The 25,930-nt window shown below is 35.2% G+C and overlaps 2 protein-coding genes across 2 annotated transcripts; one reads left to right on the top strand and one right to left on the bottom strand.

Annotated features, from left to right (window-relative positions):
• Window positions 1-4,655: 4,655 nt before the first annotated feature.
• On the bottom strand, window positions 4,656-7,165 carry LOC132314303 (uncharacterized). Its single transcript, XM_059813179.1, has 3 exons — window positions 7,107-7,165; window positions 6,641-6,660; window positions 4,656-5,104 (listed from the first exon to the last, which is right to left on the bottom strand). The coding sequence occupies exons 1-3, from the start codon at window positions 7,163-7,165 to the stop codon at window positions 4,656-4,658; spliced, it is 528 nt and encodes a 175-aa protein (XP_059669162.1).
• A 128-nt stretch (window positions 7,166-7,293) lies between these two features.
• LOC132314302 (serine carboxypeptidase-like 27) lies at window positions 7,294-25,381 on the top strand. Its single transcript, XM_059813178.1, has 10 exons — window positions 7,294-7,426; window positions 7,599-7,904; window positions 8,351-8,446; window positions 8,549-8,641; window positions 18,725-18,810; window positions 18,926-19,183; window positions 19,300-19,430; window positions 24,575-24,670; window positions 24,962-25,079; window positions 25,232-25,381. Exons 1-10 carry the CDS (start codon window positions 7,294-7,296, stop codon window positions 25,379-25,381), a joined length of 1,467 nt encoding a protein of 488 aa, XP_059669161.1.
• Window positions 25,382-25,930: the final 549 nt, after the last annotated feature.

Below are 25,930 nucleotides of genomic sequence, written 5' to 3'. Positions count from 1 at the left end.
GAGGGAATATCAAACAATTAAAGTATTTTAAAACGAACACAGATGACAAAAAGAACAATAAAGATAGAATAAACTGAAAGCAACATTAATTATAAAATCCTCCATGTATAACTGAAAATTGAAACTCCAATCCTCCAAAACTTTAAGGTTACAACTTGGGAATCCACTGATGAATCCCTAAGCAAAAGTTCAACTGAAACTGAAAACTAAAAATAGATAATGCTAGAAATATCGAGAGAAGTCCTACGTAATCAGATGAAGGTAAGACTGTCCTCGACAAGCACGATCAAGCTCTAAAGCTGGAACCGTCCTGTACCTGAAAAGAATAATGAAGGAGTGGGTCAGACCCACGAGCAAGTTCTAATCTAACTGCAATCCATACAGTGACCCGATACGCAGATACACCGTAGACACCTCACAATATCTATCTAATCCATACGTATAAATATATCCACCCTAAGGGACATTCACTAGTCTATAATAGGGGTCTCAACCTGAATAGAAGGCAACATGCGAATACACACCCAAAGGTGGGCACGAGTACCTAGACCTAACAGGGTACACCTCAACCTATTATAACTAGCTACGCATCCACTGCATATACGCACCCTAACCAACGAGTTTGAGACTTAAGCTCAACTCGTGGTACCATAAACATATATATAAAGTCCGTCCAAATCCAGGGTAAGTAGTTCAACTATTTATTAAACTGACATACAATAAACCAACTAGTTAGTCACTCAACTTATTCAGTTGATATGACTTAACTACCATCCGTTAATCCAGGAAGTCATCCAACTTGGTTACAGCTGATCTGACTTAGTCACAATTAGGATTCGATATCTTTCAATCCATTCCATTAATCCATTAGGTTAGGTTTATGCATTTTGAGCTAAACCGTCCCTAGTATGTCACCGTCCCATACCGGTACATACAATCCTCCATATCCAGGTAAATTATAACATATATAACAGTTTAATAATTTACAGACCCAAAAACCACCATCTAAACAATTGCAGAAAAATATTTAAAGCTTCAGCAATTTAAATCCAAGCATTTAACCATATAGTTGCAGGAGACGATTTAACAAATCAACAACTAATATCCAGAGCATGCATAAACCAAATTCAATATGTCAATGGACTCCATCATGCATATGAATAGGTTAAGTAATCCTATTACTATCCAATAAATTGCAAAAACAATTTCAGAAGCTTGTTTAATATTTCGGCAATTTAAATCCAAGCATTAACCATATAGTTGCAGCAAACGATTTAATAATTCAGCAACTAGCCTCCTAAGCATGCATAGATCAAAATTAATAATTAAATGACCTTATCATGCACTTGAATGCATTCTAAAACAAGTTTTATAAACACATTATATTCCATCAAATTGTTGAAATTTAATTCAACAATTAATTCAACTTCCATTTGTTAAGTGCCTTAATTTTTACACTGTTTGTCCCGACAATTTAGAATTAAACTTTAATCAATTTAGGGTCTTAATAACACTCAAAATTCATTCCTTAATCCCTTTGTAAAGTTCCAAATTCACTCAAATAGTCTCCATGCTCCAACAGTGAACATAGTACGTAGAAAATTAAAAAAGAACTTAAAATAAATCAAAAATAAAAAGGGGGCCTGTTCCAAAATTTGGAGCAGGTTCTTTGTCCAGCCTAGAGCCGGCTCTAGGACTCCTTAGAGCCGGCTCTACTTTGTTGTGGGAGCCGGCTCCCACTTCTATGGAGCCGGCTCTCACCTCCTTTGAGAGCCTTCGTCCCCGGTGCGTCGTTTCAGCTCTTGTGCTCCTTCTCCGGCTTATTCCTAACACTCTGTTAGTTTTTAAAACCAAACTTAGGTGTCATATTAATACCCAGTAGCATCCCAATGGCTTGATAACAATAATTAAAATCAATTACAGAGGTTAAATTTGCTACCGAACTAACCCGCGTTAGGAACAAAATTGAAACTATAATTCTATTCCAACCTCTCTGTTTCTCTTCACAAACTGATCTTAGGAGTCTTATATCATCCCAATAGTATCCCTAGGGTTTGTTTACAGAAGATAGAAGTAAGAATCGTAACTAAAATCTCAACAGATTTTAATATGCTTTAATGAACAGAACTGGGAGCAACAATACACGAACTGTAAACAAATTTGAAATCAATGCAAACAAATCATCAACAAGCATACATTAAACACATAAGTTTCATTTACTAATTAGTTAATCCCTAGAGACTATCTAGGTGCACAGAACACCAGCCAAAGAGAAGGAGAAAGAGAAGAACTTGCCTGTATAGTTTTATAAACAGAACCTTGTCGCCGTTGTTCTAAACTTTCCGGCAACCACTGACTACCTTCTAGCCTTCTCCGGTTCTGATCTAATCCACCAAAAACCTCCCTTGGTCCTCTCTGTTATTCTCCTTGACAGACCGTTACGATGCTCTGTTCTCTCAACTTCTCTCTTTATAGAACCAAGACTTGTTTTTCTCCAAAACCCTTAACCAACGAAATCACCATATTTATAGACGTACAACCCTAAACCCTAATCCTTGTTTAATTAGAGCCAAAGCCCTAATAGAAACCTTAGTCGGCCCATATACTAAACCTATGTCTAGAGTGTCGGCATTATAAACATACGTAAGTAAAAACCTAAAACTATCATTACAAAAATAAAATAAAACAGCGAATGCACAAAAACATAATATCATTAACAATTCAATTTAAAATAATTTAATAACAGAAAACAAAACAATTTAATTAATTAATTAAAACAAAAATCAAATTTAAATAACCACGGAAGAAACACACAATTAAAATAACCAATTAATAGAATAACACGCAATTTAAACAATTAAATAAAAGATTAAACAATTAAATAAATGCCAGGACTATATTAAACAATTAAATAAATGTCAGAACTATCCTTTTAAAATTAGGGGTATTACAGATTTCACCATCCTCAATGAATCTGGCATTATCGGTTTCAACAAATCTTGTATTATGTGTAGGACAAAAAAACTTATACCCTTTGGAATTTTCTGGGTAACCAATAAAGTACCCACTAACTATTCTAAAATCCAGTTTCTTTGGCAACCCCAAACATGCAGGTGCCTTAAACTAGGTTTCCTTCCTGTCCACAGTTCAAATGGAGTTTTTGGAACTGCCTTACTAGGAACCCTGTTTAATATATACATAGCAGTTCTAAGAGCATACATCCACAATGATATGGGTAAAGAGGAATTACTTAATATACTCCTAACCATTTTCATAAGAGTACGATTACGTCTTTCAGCTACACCATTCTGCTGTGGCGTGTCTGGCATATTGTATTGAGCACAAATGCCACGTTTTTCAAGGAATTAAGCAAACGGTCCAAGGCATTGACCTGTTTCATCATACTTTCCATAATATTCACCACCTCTATCTGACCTTACTATTTTCACTTTTTTATCTAGTTATCTTTCAACCTCATTTATGTATACTTCAAGAGTATTTACTGTTTAAGATTTTTCATGCAATAAATAGATATATCCATAACGTGAAAAATCATCTATAAAGGTGATAAAATATTTTTCTCCACTAAAAAATGGAACATTAAAATGTCCACAAATGTCTGTATGAATAATTTCAAGAAGCTTTATATTTCTTGTGGCTCCTTTCTTTGTGTGTTTGGTTTGTTTACATTTAATACAATCCACACACACAATAAAATCAGTAAAATCTAGATTCCAAAGAATTCCATCTTGTACTAATCTTTTTAACCTTTCACTGGATATATGACCCAATCTTTTATGCCACAAGAAAGAAAAAAATTTATTAATTGAGCTACGTTTGGTTCCAACATTATGATGCAAGGTCAAAAGTGTTTCAGAAAATAAATCATCAAGCTTTATCTTGTATAAACCATCAACAAGAATACCAGAACCAACAAATTGGGATTTTTTGAACAAACTGAAACACCCATTACCAAATTTAAATGAAAAACCATCAACATCAAGTTTGGACAAATAAATCAAATTACGAGAAATTGAAGGAACATAAAGAGTTTTAAACAAATCTAAATGAAATCCATTGTCTAAAACTAAATGAAATGTCCCAATAACTTCAACTGGAATTTTCTCATTATTCCCTGTGAACAAGAAATCATTATTTGGATTTGTGGTTTGGGTTGAAAGGAATCCCTGCATCGTATTGGAAATATGAACATTAGAGCCTGAATCAACCCACCAAGTATTAGAAGGAACTTTTGATTCAAAACATACAAAAGCCAGAGGCTTACCCTTCTTTTCGAACCATTCTTTACGTTTCATGCAATCTTTCTGAATGTGTCTAGATTTGTTACAAAAATGACACTTATCATTCTTGCGTTCCTTCTTTTGAGTAGCTTGATCAGAATCCTTTATTTGGGGTGCTGCTCGCTTAATGCCTTTTTCTAGGCCTTTTCTCAAATTTCTTTCTAGCTTCTTGAGTCATGAGATGAACATTATGATTATCTTGTTGCTTAAGCCTTATTTCCTCTTGAACTAACATACTGGCCAATTCATTCACATTCCACTTATCCTTAATAGTGTTATAGTGAATTTGAAATGGCCCATACTGAGTAGGTAAAGAATTGAGAATAAATTGAACGAGAAAAGTCTCATCCACATTCATCCCAAAGTTTTCAATTTCGCAACAAGATTAGTCATGTCAAGAACATGCTCATGCATACTTCGAGTACCATCAAAACGGATAGTAGTGAGGTTAGCCATTGATTTCCCTGCAAGAGTCTTATCTGCAATACGGAAACATTCTTCAATATTTTTCAAATATTCCTTAGCACTATCAGTTTTGGGAAGAGTTATTTTGATATTGTTTGTAATAGTCATTCGCATAAACATAATACTCAATCTATTCGATTTCTCCCAAACTTTATGGAGAGACTTTTCTTCCTCACTGCTTTCACCAGTAATAGCAATAGGTTTCTCAATTTGAAATGTTAAATCAAGATCTAGCACACCTAAGTTGAACTGAACTTGCTTATTCCATTGTGAGAAGTTAGTCCCATTGAGAATTGGAACAGATGAAACATGCGAATTCACTGAAACATGAAGAGATACTGCAATAAAATAATCATAATAAGGTAAATGCTCATAACATTAATAATTAAGATAACAACACATATAAAAATAAATAAATACATTGTACAATTATGGTACCCCTATGGGTAATAACCACAAAATACAAAAAATGATGCTTAGATGTATTTATTTATATATAGCTTCATTGGTGATGCACTAATTAATTAAATAGACAAGTTACCTTTGGATTTCCTATATCTACTCAATTAAGAATTACATACAACCCCTTAATGTTTATTTAATCACTTGAAAATTAATTACCTTTGAGTAATTATTTCTAACAATTGAATAAACTCAATATTCATGAATTTTACAAAAAAAATTATAAGCATCATTATTCATGAAATATTGCAATTATGTCTACCACTAAAATTAATATCCATTAATCATTATGGTTAGGCTACTTTGGTAGCTGCCAACCTTTCTGTAATATGAATATTTAATTATCTAGTGATAAATTTAACATTAAATTACCCACCACATTATGCATACATAATTTACAAAATCAATTAATTAAATTACTAGTGGGTATCTAAAAATTTCATAGATACGTGTACTGTAATGTATATTAATAAGTATATATTTAATCATGTATAAAAAAAAAAAAAAAAAAAAAAAAAAAAAAACAAAAAAAAAAACAACATGAATACAATTTGAGAACCTCGTTTGCGCAACGGAATCAAATTCAACTGATGCACGAAAATAATAATTTATTTGGACTTGTCTCATCATTATTTCTCGTCAGTGTATACTGATGCACACAAAAATAACCTTCCCTTTTAGTTGTTTTGTCTTATTATGATATATATATATATATTATTTTTGATATATAACACAATCAGCAGATTCGTTTTTCCAAATTATAAGATCATCAAAGTCAACAGAATACATATCAAAAAACTTAGCTTAATGTTATACACAAATGAGTTCGGAATTCAAGGCGCAACATATAACATCAATTATCTAACAAATCTGATCATCATTATGTATATACACAAACAAATATATATATATATATATATATATATATATATATATATATATATATAATTTTTTATATATAACACAATCAGCAGATTCATTTTTCCAAATTATAAGATCATCAAAGTCAACGGAATACATATAAAAAAACTCAGCTTAATGTTATACACAAATGAGTTCGGAATTCAAGGCGCAACATATAACATCAATTATCTAACAAATCTGATCATCATTATGTATATACACAAACAATTTCTTGACACTCGTTCAAAATTGGGTACACGAATTAAAACAGTGTTCGTATATCATAAATTAAAATTATATAATTTTTAATTTAAACTTACACATATTATTTATGCAAGGATAATGAAAAAATAATGAGTTCCAAAACTTCGGGCTCTGATACCACATGTAAACTCTAATTAATTTATATTAGACTTTAATTACAAATTATCATAAAACCCTAGATTTTAGAACTTTAATTAATTTCACATCCTTGTAACGCATAAATAAATATAGTTAAATATACCTACCTCTGTTCATGATATCAAACCTGTTAAGATTAAATCCAACGTCCAGATTCTTTAATCATGAACCAATCTGCAACTCTAATCAACAGGCAAAGGCGAAAACTGTTTTCTCTCTCTTGACCTCTTGCACACATAAAACTTTCACGTGTTGTATCCTTAATTGTACATAATTAATGGAGTATATGCACTTTTATAAAAGCAGGAGATGACCAGTTTTCCTTTTAGTAACATAAAGTAAGTAATTAGAAGGAAAAGGTAATTATAAGTTGACCAAGAATAATTAATTGATATCTATTTAGTTAGGTACCAAATAATATGTCACATGGCCAAATCCTGTGGGGGCACAATTAAATAAATAATCTTACAATATTAACGGTGACTTTCTTAACCTCGTCAAACTGATCCAACCTTTCGAAAATGGCGCACCGACAACCCTATTGTCAAGGGATGGCTGATTAACTCCATGGACCCATCACTGATCGGGAACTTCATTCGGTTTCCCACTGCAAAGCTAGTCTGGGACTCCATTGTTACTACCTGTATATGACCTCCGACGCCGTGTGACTCGTCTGCGTCAAGCTGGTAGTTCCCTTGACAAATACTATAACAATTTTCAAGGTTTATGGCATGAGATCGATTTCGGTTGTCCTAATCCGATGGAGTGTGGTGCTGATATTCAAAATTATAACAACCTTGTCCAGGAAGACAGAGTGTATGTTTTCTTGGATGGTCTCGATGATCGGCTCGACAAAATTCGGGGCAATGTACTCCAGATGCGTTCATTTCCCAGTGACTATAAAGTGGCCTCAAGGAATCCTGTTTTTTCTGTATATATATAGATATGTCTAGGAGTTCTACAGCTCCAAACTAATCATGAAAATTATGGAGCAATACTGCATGAGCTCTTCTTGTTGTTTGGCAAGTGTTTGTGCCATTGTTTTGTTGTTACTGTCCTTTGCAGCTGGAGATTACCCTAAAGAGCAAGAGATGGACAGGGTCACAGACTTGCCAGGGCAGCCTCCAAATGTGGACTTCTCTCAGTACTCCGGCTACATAACGGTGGACCCACCGATTGGCCGGAACCTATTTTACTGGTTGATTGAGGCTCCGGCCAGCAGGGACCCAATGTCCAAGCCACTTGTTCTGTGGCTCAGTGGTGGCCCTGGTTGCTCCTCTGTTGCTTATGGAGCCTCAGAGGAAATTGGGCCTTTACGAGTTCGTCCAGATGGGCTCACTCTCACTGTCAGCCCATATGCTTGGAATAGAGGTTTAGATTTATTTTTCACTTCAAATTTCATAACTCTGTTAGTTGAATTCATCTAAACCCTTCATGGGTGATATTTTATTGATAAAATTCAATCCTATTTAAATAAAAAATAATTATATTCCTTGTGATAGTCGGCATAACGGATTACTCAAAGCATTCTCATATGATGCACGGTCCGCACAGACCTCAGTGAATAGTCAGTTATCTAAACGATCACAAAAAATTAAAAATTAATTAGTGCTTAGGTTCCCCTGTTGGGGAGAATATTGAACTTTCTTTTGTACCTTTTTAACAATCTATCAATCTATTTGATCTTATTTTGTTCATTTAAAATTTTTGTCTGCTATGTGTACAAGAGACATTGAATTTAATTATTAAAGCAAAACCTATCTTGAAATTAATGTATGTATACTCTTTTCTAACATGATTGTAATTACTTTTCTCAGAGGCCAATTGGCTTTTCCTTGATTCTCCGGCTGGAGTTGGTTTCTCTTATTCAAGTACTCTATCTGATGTGATCAATGTTGGAGACAAGAGGACTGGTATGCCTCTCTCTCTCTGTAGATATATATATATATATATTATGTATGTGTATCTACAGTTAATTTGTATCAAACAATAATCGACTGTATTTTGGGCTGCAGCTGAAGATTCCTATACATTTCTTATAAAGTGGTTTGAAAGATTTCCTCAATACAAGCACAGGACTTTTTACATTGCTGGAGAAAGCTATGCAGGTTTCTCATTGGATGCTATTACTTCCTTGTCATTTTCTTAATTTTTTATTTTTTGAATAAACTAAATTATTATATTACACCCATAAATATTGAGACAAGGATTAAAAAAATAGTTTAAGAGCCAAATCTAATTGAACACGTTTCCTTTCTTTGTTTTTTTGCCCCACTGCTACATTAGATTTATAGGCACAGTGCTTTAAACCCCTATAATATATGCTAAAATATCACATTGTGTAAATAAGTCATGCCTGACGCATTTAAAGTAAAATTCGACTAAAATGTCCTTAGTGAAACATTTTATAAATCCTTCTGTTTCCCATGACTCTGTGGCCAGACCAAAGGTCGATGACCACGGTTGCCATTTTAGGCAATTGTAGGTCGCATGCGCGAGAGCCTTTGGCTCTCTCTGGTTCGCAAAAGCATTTCTCAGCAAGGGCTGGGATCTGATGTGGTTGCACCCATATGGCCCCCAGGAATCAGGTCCGGGTGAATGCGGGTGAGCTTGCTTTGATCTGGTCTGACCCAGATTGAAACGGGTCAACCCACCAAGAAAAAATATCTAACCCAGATTGAAGCGGGCCAACCCACCAAGAAAAGGATATTTACAAGCAAAATTCGGTTCCAAAAATGAGCTCCCAATATATATGTACAATGATTGGATGAAGAAAGAAAGTAACATAAGAAGACCCATATGAGAGAGAACTCGAGTGAATAAAGAAGAGCAAAGGGGCCATTCACTTATAGATTCTTACATAACACCTACAATATTATTTTATGTCAAGTAAATTGAAGGTGTTTCTCCTCAAATATTTTCCTATCAAAATCTAAAGAATAAGGATATTAATAACACGTTTTAAAAAATATGGGGTAAAATTCAATGCCGAATATACTTTAGTGTTACGTTTGGTGTATAAAATAGAATGGAATGCTCATTCTAACCATTCATTTGTTTGATATATAATTTAAAATGAAAAATCAATTCCACAACTAAACATATGTAATGATCATTCCATTCCCAAGTAAATATTTTTAAAAAATCAACTTTCTAAAAAACCTTCATGTTCTAAGTCCAAAAATTACCACTACCTTCTACCACAACCACCACTGCCTTTTACCACCACCACAACCATTGATTTCCACCACCACCACCCCCTTCCACCACCACTACTTCCACCGACTTTCACCATTGACACCGCCTTCCTTTGTTGCAACTACCACCACCGCCTTTCACCACCGTCATTAATTGCCTTCCATTAACACCGCCACCACTTTCCACCACCACCACCGCATTCTACCACCACCGCCTTCCACCACCTTCACCACCTTCCACCACCGCCATCGCCTTCCACTAACACCGTCACCACTTTCCACCACCACCACCGCCAACTCCATTGCCTTCCACCCCCACTACCACAGTCACTTCCATTGGCTTCTAACACCACCACCTAGACCACTATCTTCTTCCACCACCACACTACTGCCATCGCCTTCCTCCAACACCACTGCCGCCGCCTTCCACCATTGCCACCACCACCTCCTTCCAACACCACTACCGCTTATTATCATCGTCACCACCATCCACCACCGCCACTGCCACCATTTATTTTTAAAAAATTATAGAAGAATGTCATTTTGTTAATTTAATTTGTTTGTTACTAAGAGGGATATTTTGGAGAACTCAATTTAAAATTTATTTCATTTGAAATTGGTTCAACTAAACAATAGAATGGGTATTATTATTCCATTCTTATACATTTTGTAATACCCCTAGTTTTAAAAGGATAAAATTAGGATTTAAATTTCATTCTATGTGCATTTTTGTCTGTTGATTTTTGTGGCTATGTGCTTATGTGTCAAATTGGCTATTTAATTAATTGTTTGCATGTTTATTTTATTTTATTTATTTATTTGAATTAATTGTTTATGTAATTGGATTAATTTTGTATTTGCTTTAATTAGGTTAATTTAGTTTTATTATTTTTTTTAGTATTGTTTCTCTATGGGTTTTATTATTGGTAAAGTGGAATTAGGGTTTAGTCTCTAATCATTCGTGGGCTAGGGTTATTATTATACCCCTATAAATATCAGTAACTGAGGTTTAGGGTTTTAAGAAAAATAAACGTGAATCCTGCAAAAATAGGACCGTGAAATATAGAGTGAAAACAGAGAGGGGTTGTAAGGACAGAGCATGGTAAGGTCTGTAAAGGGAAGAATAGGGAGGATCAAGGAGGTATGGTGGTGGACTAACTAGAATCAGAGGAGGCTTGACAGTGGGTGATATTGCCGGAACAAGTAAAGTCTGTACAGGCAAGTTCTTCTCTTCCTCCTTCCCTTTGGTTCGTGTTCTGTGTACCTAGATATTCTCTAGGGTTTAATCAACCAGTAACTGGGATTTATATGTTTAATATATATTATATAAATGATATGTTTGCATTGAAATCAAAAATTGTTACAATTTCTGCATGGCACGTTTCAGTTTTATTTCTGTAAGTGTGTTAACTCTATTGTAATTTTAAGCTTGTTAATTGATTTCAGCCACTGCAAACGGATCCTTGGGATGTTACTGGGTGTTACTGGGGTGATATAAGATCCTTAGGTTCAGTGGTAGAGAGGAACAGAGGGAGTGAAATAGAACTGGCGTTGTAAATCAGTTTAGTGTTGTGTTCTAACCTGCAAGTTCTATGGCTTTGTTTAAAGCTCTGTAATTGTTCCAAATTGTGTTATCAAACCATTAGCATGCTTCTTAGTATTAATAAGACTCTTAGGACCAGGTTTAGGAATCAACTGAAGGGTAGAAACATACCGGAAAAGAAGCAGAAGGTCGGAACGGAGCAAAACGGGGACAGACGGCTCTCAAGGAGGTGAGAGCCGGCTCCACAGAAGTGGGAGCCGGCTCCCACACACGTAGATCCGGCTCCTAGGTTATTGGAGCCGGCTCTAGGCTGATTGGAGCCGGCTCCACCCCAAAAAGTGCTTCCTGGATTTATTTTTGACGCAGTTTTGAAGCTGTGAGTGTCTGAACTGTTTTGGAAAAATTCTGGGACACTACAGAGTGTTCAAGAAGTTAATTTTGGATGTTAATAAGACTTCTAAATTGATTAAAGTTTAAAACAAAATTCATGAAGCAATCTGTTTAAAGCTTGGGCACATTGGGTACGGTTAAGAGAGGGATGGAGATTATACGCTTAGGTTTTTCCCTGGGTGTTCCAGTGGGTTCTAATATATTTATAACATTGTTCTAAATATATTTTAATGCCATTGATGTATTAGCTTGGAGGTATACATACTTTGGAGGTTAGTTGCTCAAGTTGATAAATCGTTCCCTGCAACTATTTGGTTTACTGTTTGGATTTAAATTGCTAGAACCTTATATATTTTGCTGCAATTGTTTGGATATTGGTTTGGACTGTAAATTGCTAAACTTTAATTTAGGTGTTGTAATTTACATGGTTTGGATGTCAATTGTGAAATCTTATATATTATTCTGCAATCAACTGGATTAGGGTTTTGAACTGAAATTGTTATAATATTGTATAAACCATGCTGCAATTACTTGGCTTTGGTTTTGGATTCAAATTACTTGCTTATTATATATATGTGGTAATTTACATGGATATGGAGGATTGTATGTACCAGTATGGGATGGTGACATACTAGGTAAGGATTAGTTAAAACACTAATCCTACCTAATTTGGAATGAGTTGGATTAACCATACAAAGGTTAAGTCATACTTAAATGGATGTATATGAACCGGTATGGGACGGTGTCATATTAGGGATGGCTTAGTTCAAAACACTAAGACCTATCTATATTAGGAATGGATTAGTTCAAAACACTAAGTCCTACCCAAATTGGATTAAGGTATGGATTAACCCTAATGGTTAAGTCCATCATCTATTTGTATCATATCAATTGAGAACTGAATGACCTATTTGGTTTCAGGATGGATTTGTTATACATATATCAGACCCCTATATATATGGTTGATATTTTGTATTAGAAGGAGTATGGACTTTACATATATAATATACGTGCCATGGTATGAGCTTGAGTCTCAGGACCATGGTTAGGGCGCGTATATCGCCTGGGATGGATAACTGGACATAGGTGTTGTTCCCTGGTAAGTCTAGGTAGTCATGCCCACCTTAGGGTGCGTATTTGCATGTTGCCTTCTATTCAGGCTGAGATAGACCTACTGGATTAGTGAGCGTCCTATAGTGTGTACTATATACATATATGGACTACTCTAGCTATTGTTGAGATATTTAGGGTGTATCTGCGTATCGGGTCACTGTGTGGATTGCAGTTAGATTAGAACTTGCTCGTGGGCCTGACCCACCCTTCTATTATTTTTTTACAGGTGTTCGTTAGCTCCAATCATAGAGCTGGATCGTGCTGAGCAGATACAGTCATTCACTCCACCGTTGGCATATGATTGTATTTCATATGGTAGAATTGAGTTTTATTTCCAGTTCTTTTGAATACAGTTGGGATTTGAATAGGGGTCCACTAGATGGATTCCCGAGTTGTATATGGAGAATCAGTTGTATCATAAAGGTTGTTTATTAATGAAATTTTATTTCGGGATTTCATTCAATGGATTATCATGTTAGTTTTCTATTCAGCAAATTTTATTTATTCTTGTTTACTTTAAAATTGTACTCTATGTTCGTTAATTGCTAATTTGTTTGATATCCTCGGGTAATCGGGCGTGGGCCTGGCCAACGCGCATCCGGAAATCCGGGGGTATCACACATTTCATATTTATAACCAAATAATAGAATGAGAATGGCCATTTGCATTCCATTCAATTCTCATTCCATTCCCACATTCTATTCCATTCCTATATACCAAACAGAACATATGAGTGTTTTTTGTACTTTACCCATTAATTTATATATGACATACATACACACACACACACACACACATATATATATGTGTTACAATTGATTATTATTATTTTATTTAAAATCAAGGAAATAAAATCATAACATGATTTTGTAATTGAGTTCAAGCTCATAGTTAATTTTTCAGTATCCCCAACCGCATCTTGAAATTTAAATGAGGGTACATGTTAGTTCATTATAACAATAAAAGCTTCCAGAACTTGAGTGCTTAATCACAACATATATATTTTAATTCAGCTTGTTTGTTAATTAATAATTTATTTTCATATACATATAAGCGTATGTGTGTGTGTGTGTATATATATATAATCATCTTTAATTATACAGGTCATTACATTCCTCAGTTATCTCAACTTATAGTGTGTATGAACAACTGTGGTAACAAAGGGTTGAGCAATGTTGAGGGAAACCAGGTTTCTGTTGATAACTCTGGCCAACCATGGGAATTGGTTAAAAGGAAAAAAAGTAACTCTGAGACTGCTGTTTGCTTCCCTATCACCAACCCTTTTGCAGAAGGTATTTCAGTTAATCCGTAGGCTCTGACTTCCATATCAAAGGAGATTGTTTGCTACAAGGAACCAGGAATGGGAATGCAGGGTGTGGTTCACAACCCCCCTATCCCACTTCCATAAACACCTGCTAGCAGTTGGAGAATCCAGTGGCTTGTAAACTAGACAAAAAGAAAGCCATCTCCCTTGTGGTTGACCTCTCCCCCCACAAGAAAGCCACTGAAGCTCCAACCTTACCTTAATGTGAGCCCATTTCAAGACCTAAAAGGGCTACATTGTCTGATTTCATGATTGTCCCTCAGACCATTGCAACCTCCAATAATTTTGCAGCTCTTGGGGGTTTGAATATGAATGAGTGCTCTCTAGAAGGAGTGCAAGAGGATGTTATTGAAGAGTTGGCTGATTTTGAGGAGGAACAAGATGTCTCCAAGTCCAACTCAAGTTCTTATGGTCCTACATACTCCCCAGTTTTGAACAAAGCAGCCAAACCTAGGAAGCCAGTGCACTCCAAACACTCCAAGTCTGAGAAAAATAGTAGGATTGGGATGCATAAAGTCAAAGTGGCAACTAATGGGTCACCCTTAAGGGGTTTAGAGGGTAGAGGAGCCTCACATCTTCATCTTCTCAATGATTTGGGCAGCATGGAACATTAGAGGGTTGAACTCTCCCCTCAAGCAAGTAGAGATAAGGAAGCTAATTAGGGATTTTGAGTTAAGTCTCATTGCACTTTTTGAAACTAAAGTTAGTTGTGTGAATTTGGATGCCAATGGCATCCATAAAGTAATTGCTCCATCATGCTTAATTAGATGTAATTATACAACATCTGTTATGGGTAGAGTGTGGATTCTTTAAAACCCTGCAGTGTCGTCCCTGTTGTCTTCTACTGAAACTAGTCAAGATATACACTGCTCAATTTTACTCAAGGATCTTAAGGTCAAATGTATGGCTTCTTTTGTTTATGCTTTTAATATTGTAGTGGAAAGAAAACCTCTATGGAGAAGTATAAATCAACAATGTGACCCTAGTATGCCTTGGATTCTATTGGGTGACTTCAATGTACTATTCCATGTGAATGAATCATTTAGGAATGCTTTGAGATGGACAGAGGGTATGCTTGAGTTTAGGCAGTGTTTACATAAAAATGAGCTTGAGGATTTAAAGTTTACTGGGATTTTCTTTAGCTGGACAAATAACAGTCTTGGGTGTGCTAACATTTCTCGAAAGCTGGATAGAGTTTTAGTTAATCATGTATGGATGAATTTGTTTCCCCTAAGCTGAATGCAATTTTCTACCATATGGATCTCAGATCACTCACCCATAATGGTTATGTTGGGTATTTTATCTCCTAGAAGAATCATCCCTTTTAGATTTTTCGACTTCTGGACCCTCAACCCTAAGTTTTTTGACATCGTGGCTCAAGGATGGCAGATGGAGGTGATTAGTACAAAGATGTATTGTGTTGTTAAAAAACTTAGGGCACTTAAGTTTCCACTCAGACTTCTGAACAAGGATGAGTTTGGTTCTATCTCACAAAGGGTTGAGGCCTGCAGGAATGAGCTGTACCAGTGTCAGAGGAATCTTGATCTAAATCTTGCAGATGATTAATTGAGGTTGATTGAGAAAGACCTTGCTTCCAATTTCTCTACAATGTGTCTTGCAGAGGAGACTTTCTTTAAATAGAAGGCATAAATTCATTAGTTGAAAGAAGAATATCAGAACACAGCCTTTTTCATGAGAAGTTTCTCATCTAAAGCTACTAGAAGGAAGGTTATGTCATTTGAGGATCCCCATGGTGGTGTATTATAGGGTCATGAGCTGAAGAATGCCTTGCTCAATCATTTCCAGAATCTTTTAGGCCAATGTCATTCTGTTTACCCAGGTATGGCTTCTTTCTCTAGGATGACCTCTAAGACTGTCCTAAACCACCTACTACATGATCTCAGTGCTATCCCCTCAGACATTAATATACAAAAGTGCATGTTATCCTTCAATCCCTTTAAGAGTTCGGGCCCTGATGGTTTCAATGCATGTTTCTTTAAGCATGCTTGGAGCATCATTGGGTGTGACATTATTGCTACAGTTAAAAACTTCTTCACTCTTGGTAGAATGCTCTTAGAGATCAATTGTTCCTATATAGCTTTGGTTCCCAAAATAGCAAACCCAACTTCAGTCAATGATTTCAAGCTCATATCATGTTGTAACATCTTATATAAGTGCATTTCCAAGCTTTTAGCTACCAAACTCAGCAGTGTACTCCTTTCAATCATTAGCACTACTCAGAATGTAGTTGTTAAGGGGAGATGCATCACTGAAAACATTATTATGGCACATGAACTATTGAATGGTTATCATAGAGCCTCACATGCCCCCAACTGTACCATTAAGGTGGATCTTAGAAAAGCTTTTGATTCAGTCCATTGGCAGTTCATTTTGGATGCTCTGTCATTGTTTGGCTTTCCAAGTTTATTTGTCCATTGGATTACACAATGCATCACCACACCATCTTATTCCCTATCCTTGAATAGAAAGTTGTTTGGTTTCTTTAAAGGGAAGAGAGGCCTTAGGCAAGGGGACCCCATATCCCCTGTGCTGTTTGTTATTGCTATGAAAGTCCTTACATTGTCCATAAACCAAGCTATTATCCTAAATCCCACATTTAAGTTCCACTTGAGGTGCAGCAAGATCTCCCTTACACATATAATTTTTTGCTAATGATTTGCTTTTGTTCTTATATGGGAACCTTGTTTCTGTTCAAATTTTGGTCTCAGCTATGAAGGGTTTCTTCAATTGCTCAGGGTTGTCAATTAATTGCAGTAAGAGTTTGGTTTTCTTCACTAGGATGGACCACATTACAAAGGGTGTAATTCTCTCCTTGTTGCAATGTAATATTGGATCACTTCTAGTCACTTACCTTGGTTTGCCACTTTCTTCAACATCAATCAAAGCTAGGGATTTCCAAACACTGGTTCATAGGATTACAGCAAGAATTGGTAGCTAGACCTCAAGATTTTTATCCCATGCTGGGAGGGCAGTTCTCATTAAGTCTATCCTATGTTCCATTAATTCTTATTGGGCTCATTCATTTGTTCTCCCAAAAGGGGTGATTGAATAGGTCAATCGGCTTCTCAGAGCCTTTTTCTGGTCTGGTATTAAACTAAGGAAGAGAGGAGCTAAAGTGGCTTGGGTGTCTATTTGTAGGCAGAAGTGTTTGGGAGGCTTAGGCTTTCCAGATCTTAAAATGGTCAATTTAATTACGAGTCTGAAGCATATTTGGAATTTGTTTGCTGGGAAGGATTCCCTTTAGGTTGCATGGGCTCACAGATACCTCATCAAGGCAAGGTTTGTTTGGATTGTCAAAGTTACTGCACTAAGTTTTAGGTTTTGGAGGAGGCTGCTCAAATTGAGAGGGATGGCTAGGGGGTTGATCAAGCACAAAATAGGGACAGACACTGATACTATGATGTGGCTTAACTATTGGTTACCAGATGGACCACTTTGCTCACAACTTAACCTATTTGAGGTGGAAATTCTTCAACTAGATCCAAGTATCACAGTTGATAGCCTAATTTCCACCACTCAGTGGGTGATCCCACCATCACTACAGCATTTGCAGGTCTTCAATTCACATAGGTTCACATCCCAGCTACATTCTCTCTCTATGCCTTCTGCTGAGAGGAACATTGTGATTTGGATTCCGAGTCCCACAAATATTTATTCACTAGCATATACCATCAAGTACCTCACCCCTCCCTCAATTTCCTTTACATGGGCTTATTTGCTTTGGTTTAAGAACAATATTCCAAAACATACTGTGATTGCTTGGCTAGCCTACAGAGGTAGATTGTTCACACTTGATTCAAAGCCAATGAAGAGCAAGCACTATGTTAACAGATGCTTCATGTGCCTTGCTGACTATGAATCTTTGGACCATATTTTCTTTAATTGCAGCTTCAGTGCTCATATTTGCTTGTTTATACAACATGTAGCATATTTTGCCGGACAGCTAGTGGTGTTCTGCCTCATGGTCCTCACAAAAGTTTTTCATCCACAAATTGCTTTTCAGTGCTGTAATTTACTATATCTCATTGGAGAGGAACGCAAAGGCCTTTAGAAACAAAGCTTCTTCCCCTCATCACATCATTTGCCTAATTAAAAGTTATGTTTGAGCTAAGCTTGTATCTTTGACACTAAGGGATGGTAGTTATCTCACAATGGTTGGATCATAGGAGAGCTTCTTACAGTTGTTTTTGCAAGGCTACTCCTTTGCAGGAGGACAGACATGGTGTCTTGCTGATTAGTTAGTTCATTGTATACTATGTGGGGTCAGTATATGTGTTTAGGCTGTTCAGGTGGAGGTTTTAAACTTGTTGAAGTTGGTGGGTTATTGTTGTATGTTCTTGGTTGTATGGCTGCCTTGTGCTTTGGGCTGTTCTTGTACATTCTATTTTTATTTATTAAAGCTTACCTTTTAACTAAAATAAAAAATAAAAAATAAAAAATAAAAAATAAAAAATAAATAAATAGAAGCTTCCAGAACTTGAGTGCTTAATCACAGCATATATATTTTAATTCAGCTTGTTTGTTAATTAATTTATTTTCATATACATATAAGCGTGTGTGTGTGTGTGTATATATATATATATAATCATCTTTAATTATACAGGCCATTACGTTCCTCAGCTATCTCAACGTATAGTGCGTATGAACAAAGGCATCAAGAATCCCATTATTAATTTCAAAGGTTTCTTGGTAAGTTAGTGTATATAGTATGCAACATTTAATATACATTATTAACACTTATTATTATTATTTTTTTTGACATATCCATTTTAAAATCTTCTTAACCTTCTGTATAATATGTCAGGTAGGCAATGCCCTTTTTGATGACTATTACAACTTTATTGGCACGTATGAGTTCTGGTGGAACCATGGTTTGATATCTGATTCTATATATGAGGCAGTAATCAAGTTTTGTTCAAATGAATCGTTTATACATGCTAGCGAGAACTGTTACCGAGCTTTGTATCTCACCAGTCTTGAGGCTGGGAACATTAATCAGTACAGCCTCTATAGCAGATATTGCGAGGAAGCTGGGACTGTTGGGTATAACTTGAGTCCACTGGTAAGTTCTTGTTGTATGTAGTGTATGTATATATATAATATACATACACACACACACACACACACACACACACACCACACATATAAATATTGACATAACATCATGTTGGAAAATAGCGTTGGAGGTTTGGAGGAAACGACGGGACTTGCATTGTGAAGTACACAAAAATGTATTTGAATAGGTCGAATGTGCAAAAGGCTCTTCATGTAAACAGTGCAAAGATACCTCATCCATACACAACTTGCAAGTAAGTTTGCATGTACATTCTTTCATCTTGTATAGCAATCTCATTTATTTTTGAAATGTGTGTTAAAAATAAATAATGCCATGTTCATTCATGTATATGTTCATTCATGCATCTGTTATTGTACATGTATCAAGTGGATACATGTATCAAGAGTGTACATGTATCAAGTGAGTGCATGTATCATGTGTGTGGTTGAGATTGTCTTAAAAAGTTCAAAGGTCTATGGGAGAATAGTATATATAGGCTAAGGTATTTGTTGTTAAGAGATCAACACAAAAACAAAGAGTTCAATACAATACAGAAAATATTTGTTTTTTTCCTCTCTTCACTTAGAATTTATTTAGTTTGTTGAAACTACAGCCAACATAAGTGGTATCAGAGCTTGATTTCGATTAAGAGCAAACTGGGCGTGAAGCTTATTGACGGGAAAACAAACCCCGAAGAAGATCGATCGTGATGGCGACTATAGGCAATCAAAACCAAGGTGCCCATCAATCAACACTTCCCATTTTTTATGGGGAAAATTATGATTTTTGGTATGTGAAGATGAAGACCATTTTTCTCTCATATGATTTATGGGATTATGTTGAAGATGAGTATGAGGAACCGGAGGATACAACAACTTTGACGAATGCCCAAAAACAACAATTGAAAGATCACAAGAAAAAAGAGATGCAAAAGCTTTAGGCTTGATTCAACAAGGATTTGCTGATATAATCTTTCTCAGAATTATCAATGCTTCTAAAGCAAAGGAGGCATGGGATATCCTCGAGAAGGAGTATAGAGGCAGCACGAAGGTAAGAACTGTAAAACTCCAATCTTTGAGAAGAGATTTTGAAAACATAAAGATGAAAGAAATGGAGTTGTTGAAAGATTATTTTTCTAAACTTATGGAGGTGGTAAATCAGATGAAGACCTATGGGGAAGAAATTTCTAATCAAAGAATTGTTGAAAAAATTCTAATTAGTTTGCCAGAAAAATATGACTCTATTGTTGCTGTTATTGAAGAGACTAAAGAGTTTGAAAACTTGAGTGTTGAAGAATTGATGGGTTCCATTAAAGCATTTGAGCAAAGGTTGAATAGGCGCTCCGAAAAGACAATTGAAAGTGCTTTTCAATCCAAGTTCAATGTTAGTTCCAAAAATCAAGAAAAATACCCATCCAGTTTTGATCGATCCAAAAGTGAATCTTCTAGAGGTGGAAGACACGGAAGAGGAAGAAGAAGAAATTCAAGAGGAAGAGGAAGAAATAATTTTGAGAGAAGTGGAAATATAGAGTCCACTCAACAAAATTGTGAAATTTGCAAGAGAAGTAGCCATGTTGACAAAGATTGTTGGTTTCGGGTAAAACCTCAATGTTTCAATTGCAAGAAATTTGAACATGTTCAAAAAGATTGCCGGTTGAAAACAAATTAGCAAGCTAATTTTTCCAAAGAGCAAGAAGGTGAAGCGAGCATGTTTTATGCTTGTCACATGACATCAGAACAAAAGGATGATGTGTGGTTTCTTGATAGTGGGTGTAGTAACCACATGACTGGAGATAAAAATATATTCTTGGAGATTTATTCTTCATCAAATTCTCAAGTGAGGATGGGAAATGGTGCCTTGGTCCAAGCAAAGGGAAAAGGTAATATTGCCATAGAGACAAAAAAAGGAAGAAAGCATATTCGGGATGTGTTACTTGTTCCGGATTTGGAGCAAAATTTGTTAAGTGTTGGACAACTTGTAAAGCATGGATACTTCATTCATTTTAATGAGGACTCTTGCAAAATTTATGACAAGGGAGGACAAAATCATACTGTGGCAAAAATAAAGATGGGTAAAAATAGAAGCTTTCCTCTCACTTTTTCATGTTAAAAAAATATGGCCTTAAAGTTGGATATTGTTGATGAGTAATGGCTTTAGCATAGAAGATTTGGGCATTTGAATTTCCAAAGCTTAAAGAATTTACAACAAAATAGCATGGTGTATGGGCTGCCAACAATACAAGAAGTTAAAGAAGTTTGTGAAGGTTGTGCTCTTGGCAAGCATCACCGAGAGTCATTTCCAAAAGAGAAGGCATGGAGGGCTAAAACACCATTGGAGCTTGTTCATACCGATGTGTGTGGACCGATGACAACACCAACTCAAGCGGGTAATAGTATTTTATTATTTTCGTTGATGATTTTTCAAGAATGACGTGGATTTATTTCATGAGACAAAAATCAGATGTGTTATTTTCAAAAAATTTCAAAGGCTTGTTGAAAGGCAAAGTGGCCATCTTATCAAAGTGTTAAGAAGTGATAGAGGTGGAGAATAAAACTCAAACGAGTTTGAAAAGTTTTGTGAAGATATTGGCTTGGAAAGGCAATTAATGGTTGGGTACACTCCACAACAAAATGGAGTGGAAGAAAGAAAAAATAGATTAATCATTGAGATGGGAAAATCAATGCTACATGAGAAAGGGCTACCTAAATCATTTTGGGGTGAAGCCGTGTATACGGCTATTTACTTGATGAATAGGAGTCCAACAAAAGTAGTGGAGAATAAAACTCCATTTGAAGCATGGAGTGGAAGGAAGCCATCATTGAACCACATGAAAGTTTTTGGGTGTATTTGTTTTGCTTATGTTCCAAGAGAAGTGAGGCACAAACTTGATGAAGCTAGTGAAAAATGCATTTTTGTGGGTTATAGCTCAAAAACAAAGGACTGTAGACTCTTTAATTTGAAGAAGAATAAATTGATTATTTGTACAGATGTTCTCTTTAACGAGAAGGCTGCTTGGGATTGGAAAGAGAAGAAAGTTCAAGATTAAATCCCCATTTTCAATGAAGAATCAGGAAATCAAGAAAATGAAAATGAAGATTTTCTTGAAGTTCCACAAGAAATGTCTCCCATATCTAGCTTACAATCAATCCCAACTTCTCCATCAAACTCAAATTCCTTATCTCCAAGTTCAACTCCAAGAAGAATGAAAAGTCTAAGTGATGTGTATGCAAGTTGCAATTTTTGTGTTGTTGAACCGAAGAACTTTGAAGAAGCAATTAAACAAGAGGTATGGAAGAAAGCTATGGAAGATGAAATTTATGTGATTGAGAAAAACAAGACTTGGGAGTTAGTAAAGAAGCCAGAAGACAAAGATGTGATTGGTGTGAAATGGATTTTTAAAACAAAATTCAATCCGGATGGCTCCATTCAAAAGAACAAAGCAAGACTTGTAGCAAAAGGGTATTCACAACAGCCCGGAATTGATTTTGAAGAAACTTTTTCACCCATGGCTCGTCTTGACACAATTAGAGCACTCATTGCCTTGGCGGCTCAAAATGGTTGGTCTTTGTATCAACTTGATGTAAAATCAGCCTTCTTGAATGGTGTTTTGAAAGAGGATGCCTATGTAGAACAACCTCAAGGCTTTGTTACAAAAGGAGAAGAAGAGAAAGTTTACAAATTAAAGAAGGCTTTGTATGGCCTAAAACAAGCACCCCAGGCATGGTATAGTGAGATTGATTCTTACTTCATCAAAAAAGGCTTTCAAAGGAGCAAAAGTCAGCCAACCTTGTACTACAAGACACAAGGTAAAACTGGGATTCTTATTGTTTCTCTTTATGTTGATGATTTGGTATTTACCGGTAGTGATTAAAAAATGATCAATGATTTTAAAAGAGAGATGATGAAAAAATATGAAATGAGTGATTTGGGCTTGTTGTATTACTTCTTGGGCATTGAAATTTATCAAAAAGAATGAGGAGTTTTTATATGTCAAAAGAAGTATGCAAAAACTCTTCTTGAAAAATTCAAAATGTTGAATTGCAAATCCGTTTGCACTTCATTGGTTGTGAATGAAAAATTGATGAAAGAAGTTGGAAGTAAAGAAGTGGATGCATCTCTCTATAGAAGCTTAATTGGAAGCCTATTATATTTGACATCTTTAAGCCCCGACATCATGTATGCTACAAGCTTATTATCTAGGTTTATGCACAATCCAAGTCAAATTCATGTTGGGGCTGCAAAGAGGGTGTTGAGATATATACAAGGTACACTTGATTTTGGCATCTTGTATGAGAAAAATGTTGATGCAAAGTTGTTTGGTTTTTGTGATAGTGATTGGGTCGGATGTATTGATGATATGAGAAGTACTTCCGGTTATGCATTCTCTCTTGGTTTGGGTGTATTTTCATGGGCATCTAAAAAGTAAGAAACGGTGGCACAATCTTCTGCCGAGGCTGAGTATATTTCAGCATCAATGGCAGCGTCACAAGCAATATGGCTAAAGAGAATTTTTGAAGATGTTGGTGAGAAGCAAAGAGAAGCTACTCCAATTTTATGTGACAACAAATACGCAATTGCTATGACAAAGAATCCTATTTTCCATAGTCGCACAAGACACATTGCAATCAAGCATCACTTCATTAGAGAAGCCGTGGAGAATGAAGAGATTCAACTCAAGTATTGTAAGACAGAAGACCAAGTTGCGGACATTTTTACCAAAGCACTTCCAAAAAATAAGTTTGAATACTTTAGAGAATTGTTGGGTGTCACAACATGACATTAAGGGGGGTGTGTTAAAAATAATTAATGTCATGTTCATTCATGTATATGTTCATTCATGCATCTGTTATTGTACATGTATCAAGTGGATACATGTATTAAGAGTGTACATGTATCAAGTGAGTGCATGTATCATGTGTGTGGTTAAGATTGTCTTGAAAAGTTCAAAAGTCTATAGGAGAATAGTATATATAGGGTAAGGTATTTGTTGTTAAGAGATCAACACAAAAACAAAGAGTTCAATACAATACAAAAAATATTTGTTTACTAATTTTTCTCCTCTTTTCACTTAGAATTTATTTAGTTGGTTGAAACTACAGCCAACAATGTGAACAAACTCTAATTTTGGAAAACGGCTTCTAGAAAAGAATTAACTAAACAATTTTTTTTTTTTTTTTATTTTTCTATTTTTTAATTCTCTTAAAATAAAAAACTATTTTTTTTAAAAAGTACGTAAACCAAACAAACCCTCAATATTTTAATAACTTCCAAGTTTGATTAAATATTTTTGTTTGGTTTACTTTCCAAACCAATTTTCTTCTCATAGTACTCCAAATATTTAATAGTACGTAGTATAAGAATGCATTAATAACAAGTTGATTATATCAATCTTTACAGTTCTGCTGTTAGAGGTAACTATTCAGATTCTTCAAGTTCTGTGCTTCCTATATTTAAAGAACTTATAGCAGCTGGTTTCAGGATCTGGGTACACAGGTAATCCCTTTTTCCTAGTAGAACTTCAAATGTTCAATTATTAAAAGAGGACAATATTCATCTCTCTCTCTCTATTTATTTAATACTTCTAATTTATCAATAATAATTTTAAAGTTAAAGAGTTTGAACAATTTGAAGAACGTAAGGCTTTTCATCCGTTACATACGCTACTCAATTAGGAGTAACATGAGACTCAGTTATGTGTATCTATTGAATGAGTGTTCGGACTTCTTATTTATTCAAACTATTCGGCCTCAATATCATTATGCTAACGTTGAACTCTACAAATAGTGGTGACACGGATCTTGCAGTTCCATTAACTTCAACTCGATATTCCATCAGAGCCTTAAATCTAAAGGCCATTAAGAATTGGTATGCCTGGTACGATTACAGTGACGCAGAACTACAGGTTAGTAATTATTCTTTAAAATCGATATATATATATATATATATATATATATATATATATTACACGTGTATGTATTTATAACAAAATATAGTTCTAAGTGGTAGTAAATGAGAATTTTTGTTGTGTATGGTTTTGTTGGCTATTATATATAGGTTGGTGGGTGGAGCCAAATATACGATGGGCTGACCTTTGTGGTTGTGAGGGGAGCAGGACATGAAGTTCCACTGGTTCGTCCTCGACTAGGATTTATCTTGTTTCAGCATTTCCTAAAAAATTCACCAATGCCAACTCCACCATCTTAATTACAACAATATTATATATATATATATATATGTATGTATGTATTTTTGTTGGTTGATATATTACATTGGATGTAAGTTCTTTTCTAACTAACACGTCAGTGGTTTAACGGTATCAGTTTTTTTATCTCCTAAAGAGAGATCAGGAGTTTAAGTCTCGAAAGAAACAAGTATGTGAGTAAAGACTAAGAAAAAATAAGTTTTTTTCTAAAATATTACACTATCTTTTTTATATATTTTTTGGTGCGTCTTTTTTTTTTTTTTTTTTGGTGCATGTGTAAGAGGTTGGTGTTTGTTGTGTTGCTAGCTTCCCTAATCTTTGTGGGGTGAGAGGTAGCATTGTTTTCCATCATTGGCCATGAGTCATGATTTCATAAAAAGGTGTGATTTTCTCCTACTCTTTTATAAATATGATAAAGAGAGGACTACAAATCAATTGTTTTTCTTATAATTAATTAAAATTTTCAAGATCTTATATAGTTTCGAAAACTCATGCACACTAAAATTCTGACTATACTACAAACTCATTTTCAGATTGATTAGTTAAATGTT

Source organism: Cornus florida, unplaced genomic scaffold, assembly GCF_030987335.1.
Source record: "Cornus florida cultivar Cherokee Brave unplaced genomic scaffold, ASM3098733v1 CherokeeBrave_3.0.0_Hap2_Chr06, whole genome shotgun sequence".
Classification (NCBI taxonomy): domain Eukaryota; kingdom Viridiplantae; phylum Streptophyta; class Magnoliopsida; order Cornales; family Cornaceae; genus Cornus; species Cornus florida.
This window is presented reverse-complemented; position numbering and strand designations above follow the sequence as displayed.

Bases quoted from the DNA above. Each gene is read 5' to 3' on its own strand.
- LOC132314303 (XM_059813179.1), bottom strand. From the start codon at position 7,165: ATGGAGTCCCAGACTAGCTTTGCAGTGGGAAACCGAATGAAGTTCCCG. The intron at 6,661-7,106 runs GTCCATGGAGTT...TAATCTTAACAG, and splicing joins AAGTTCCCGATCAGTGATGG to GTTTGATATCATGAACAGAG. The intron at 5,105-6,640 runs GTAGGTATATTT...ATTTTATTGCAG, and splicing joins GTTTGATATCATGAACAGAG to TATCTCTTCATGTTTCAGTG.
- LOC132314302 (XM_059813178.1), top strand. From the start codon at position 7,294: ATGGAGTGTGGTGCTGATATTCAAAATTATAACAACCTTGTCCAGGAA. The intron at 8,642-18,724 runs GTTTCTCATTGG...TTAATTATACAG, and splicing joins TGCTGGAGAAAGCTATGCAG to GCCATTACGTTCCTCAGCTA. The intron at 18,811-18,925 runs GTAAGTTAGTGT...ATAATATGTCAG, and splicing joins TTAATTTCAAAGGTTTCTTG to GTAGGCAATGCCCTTTTTGA.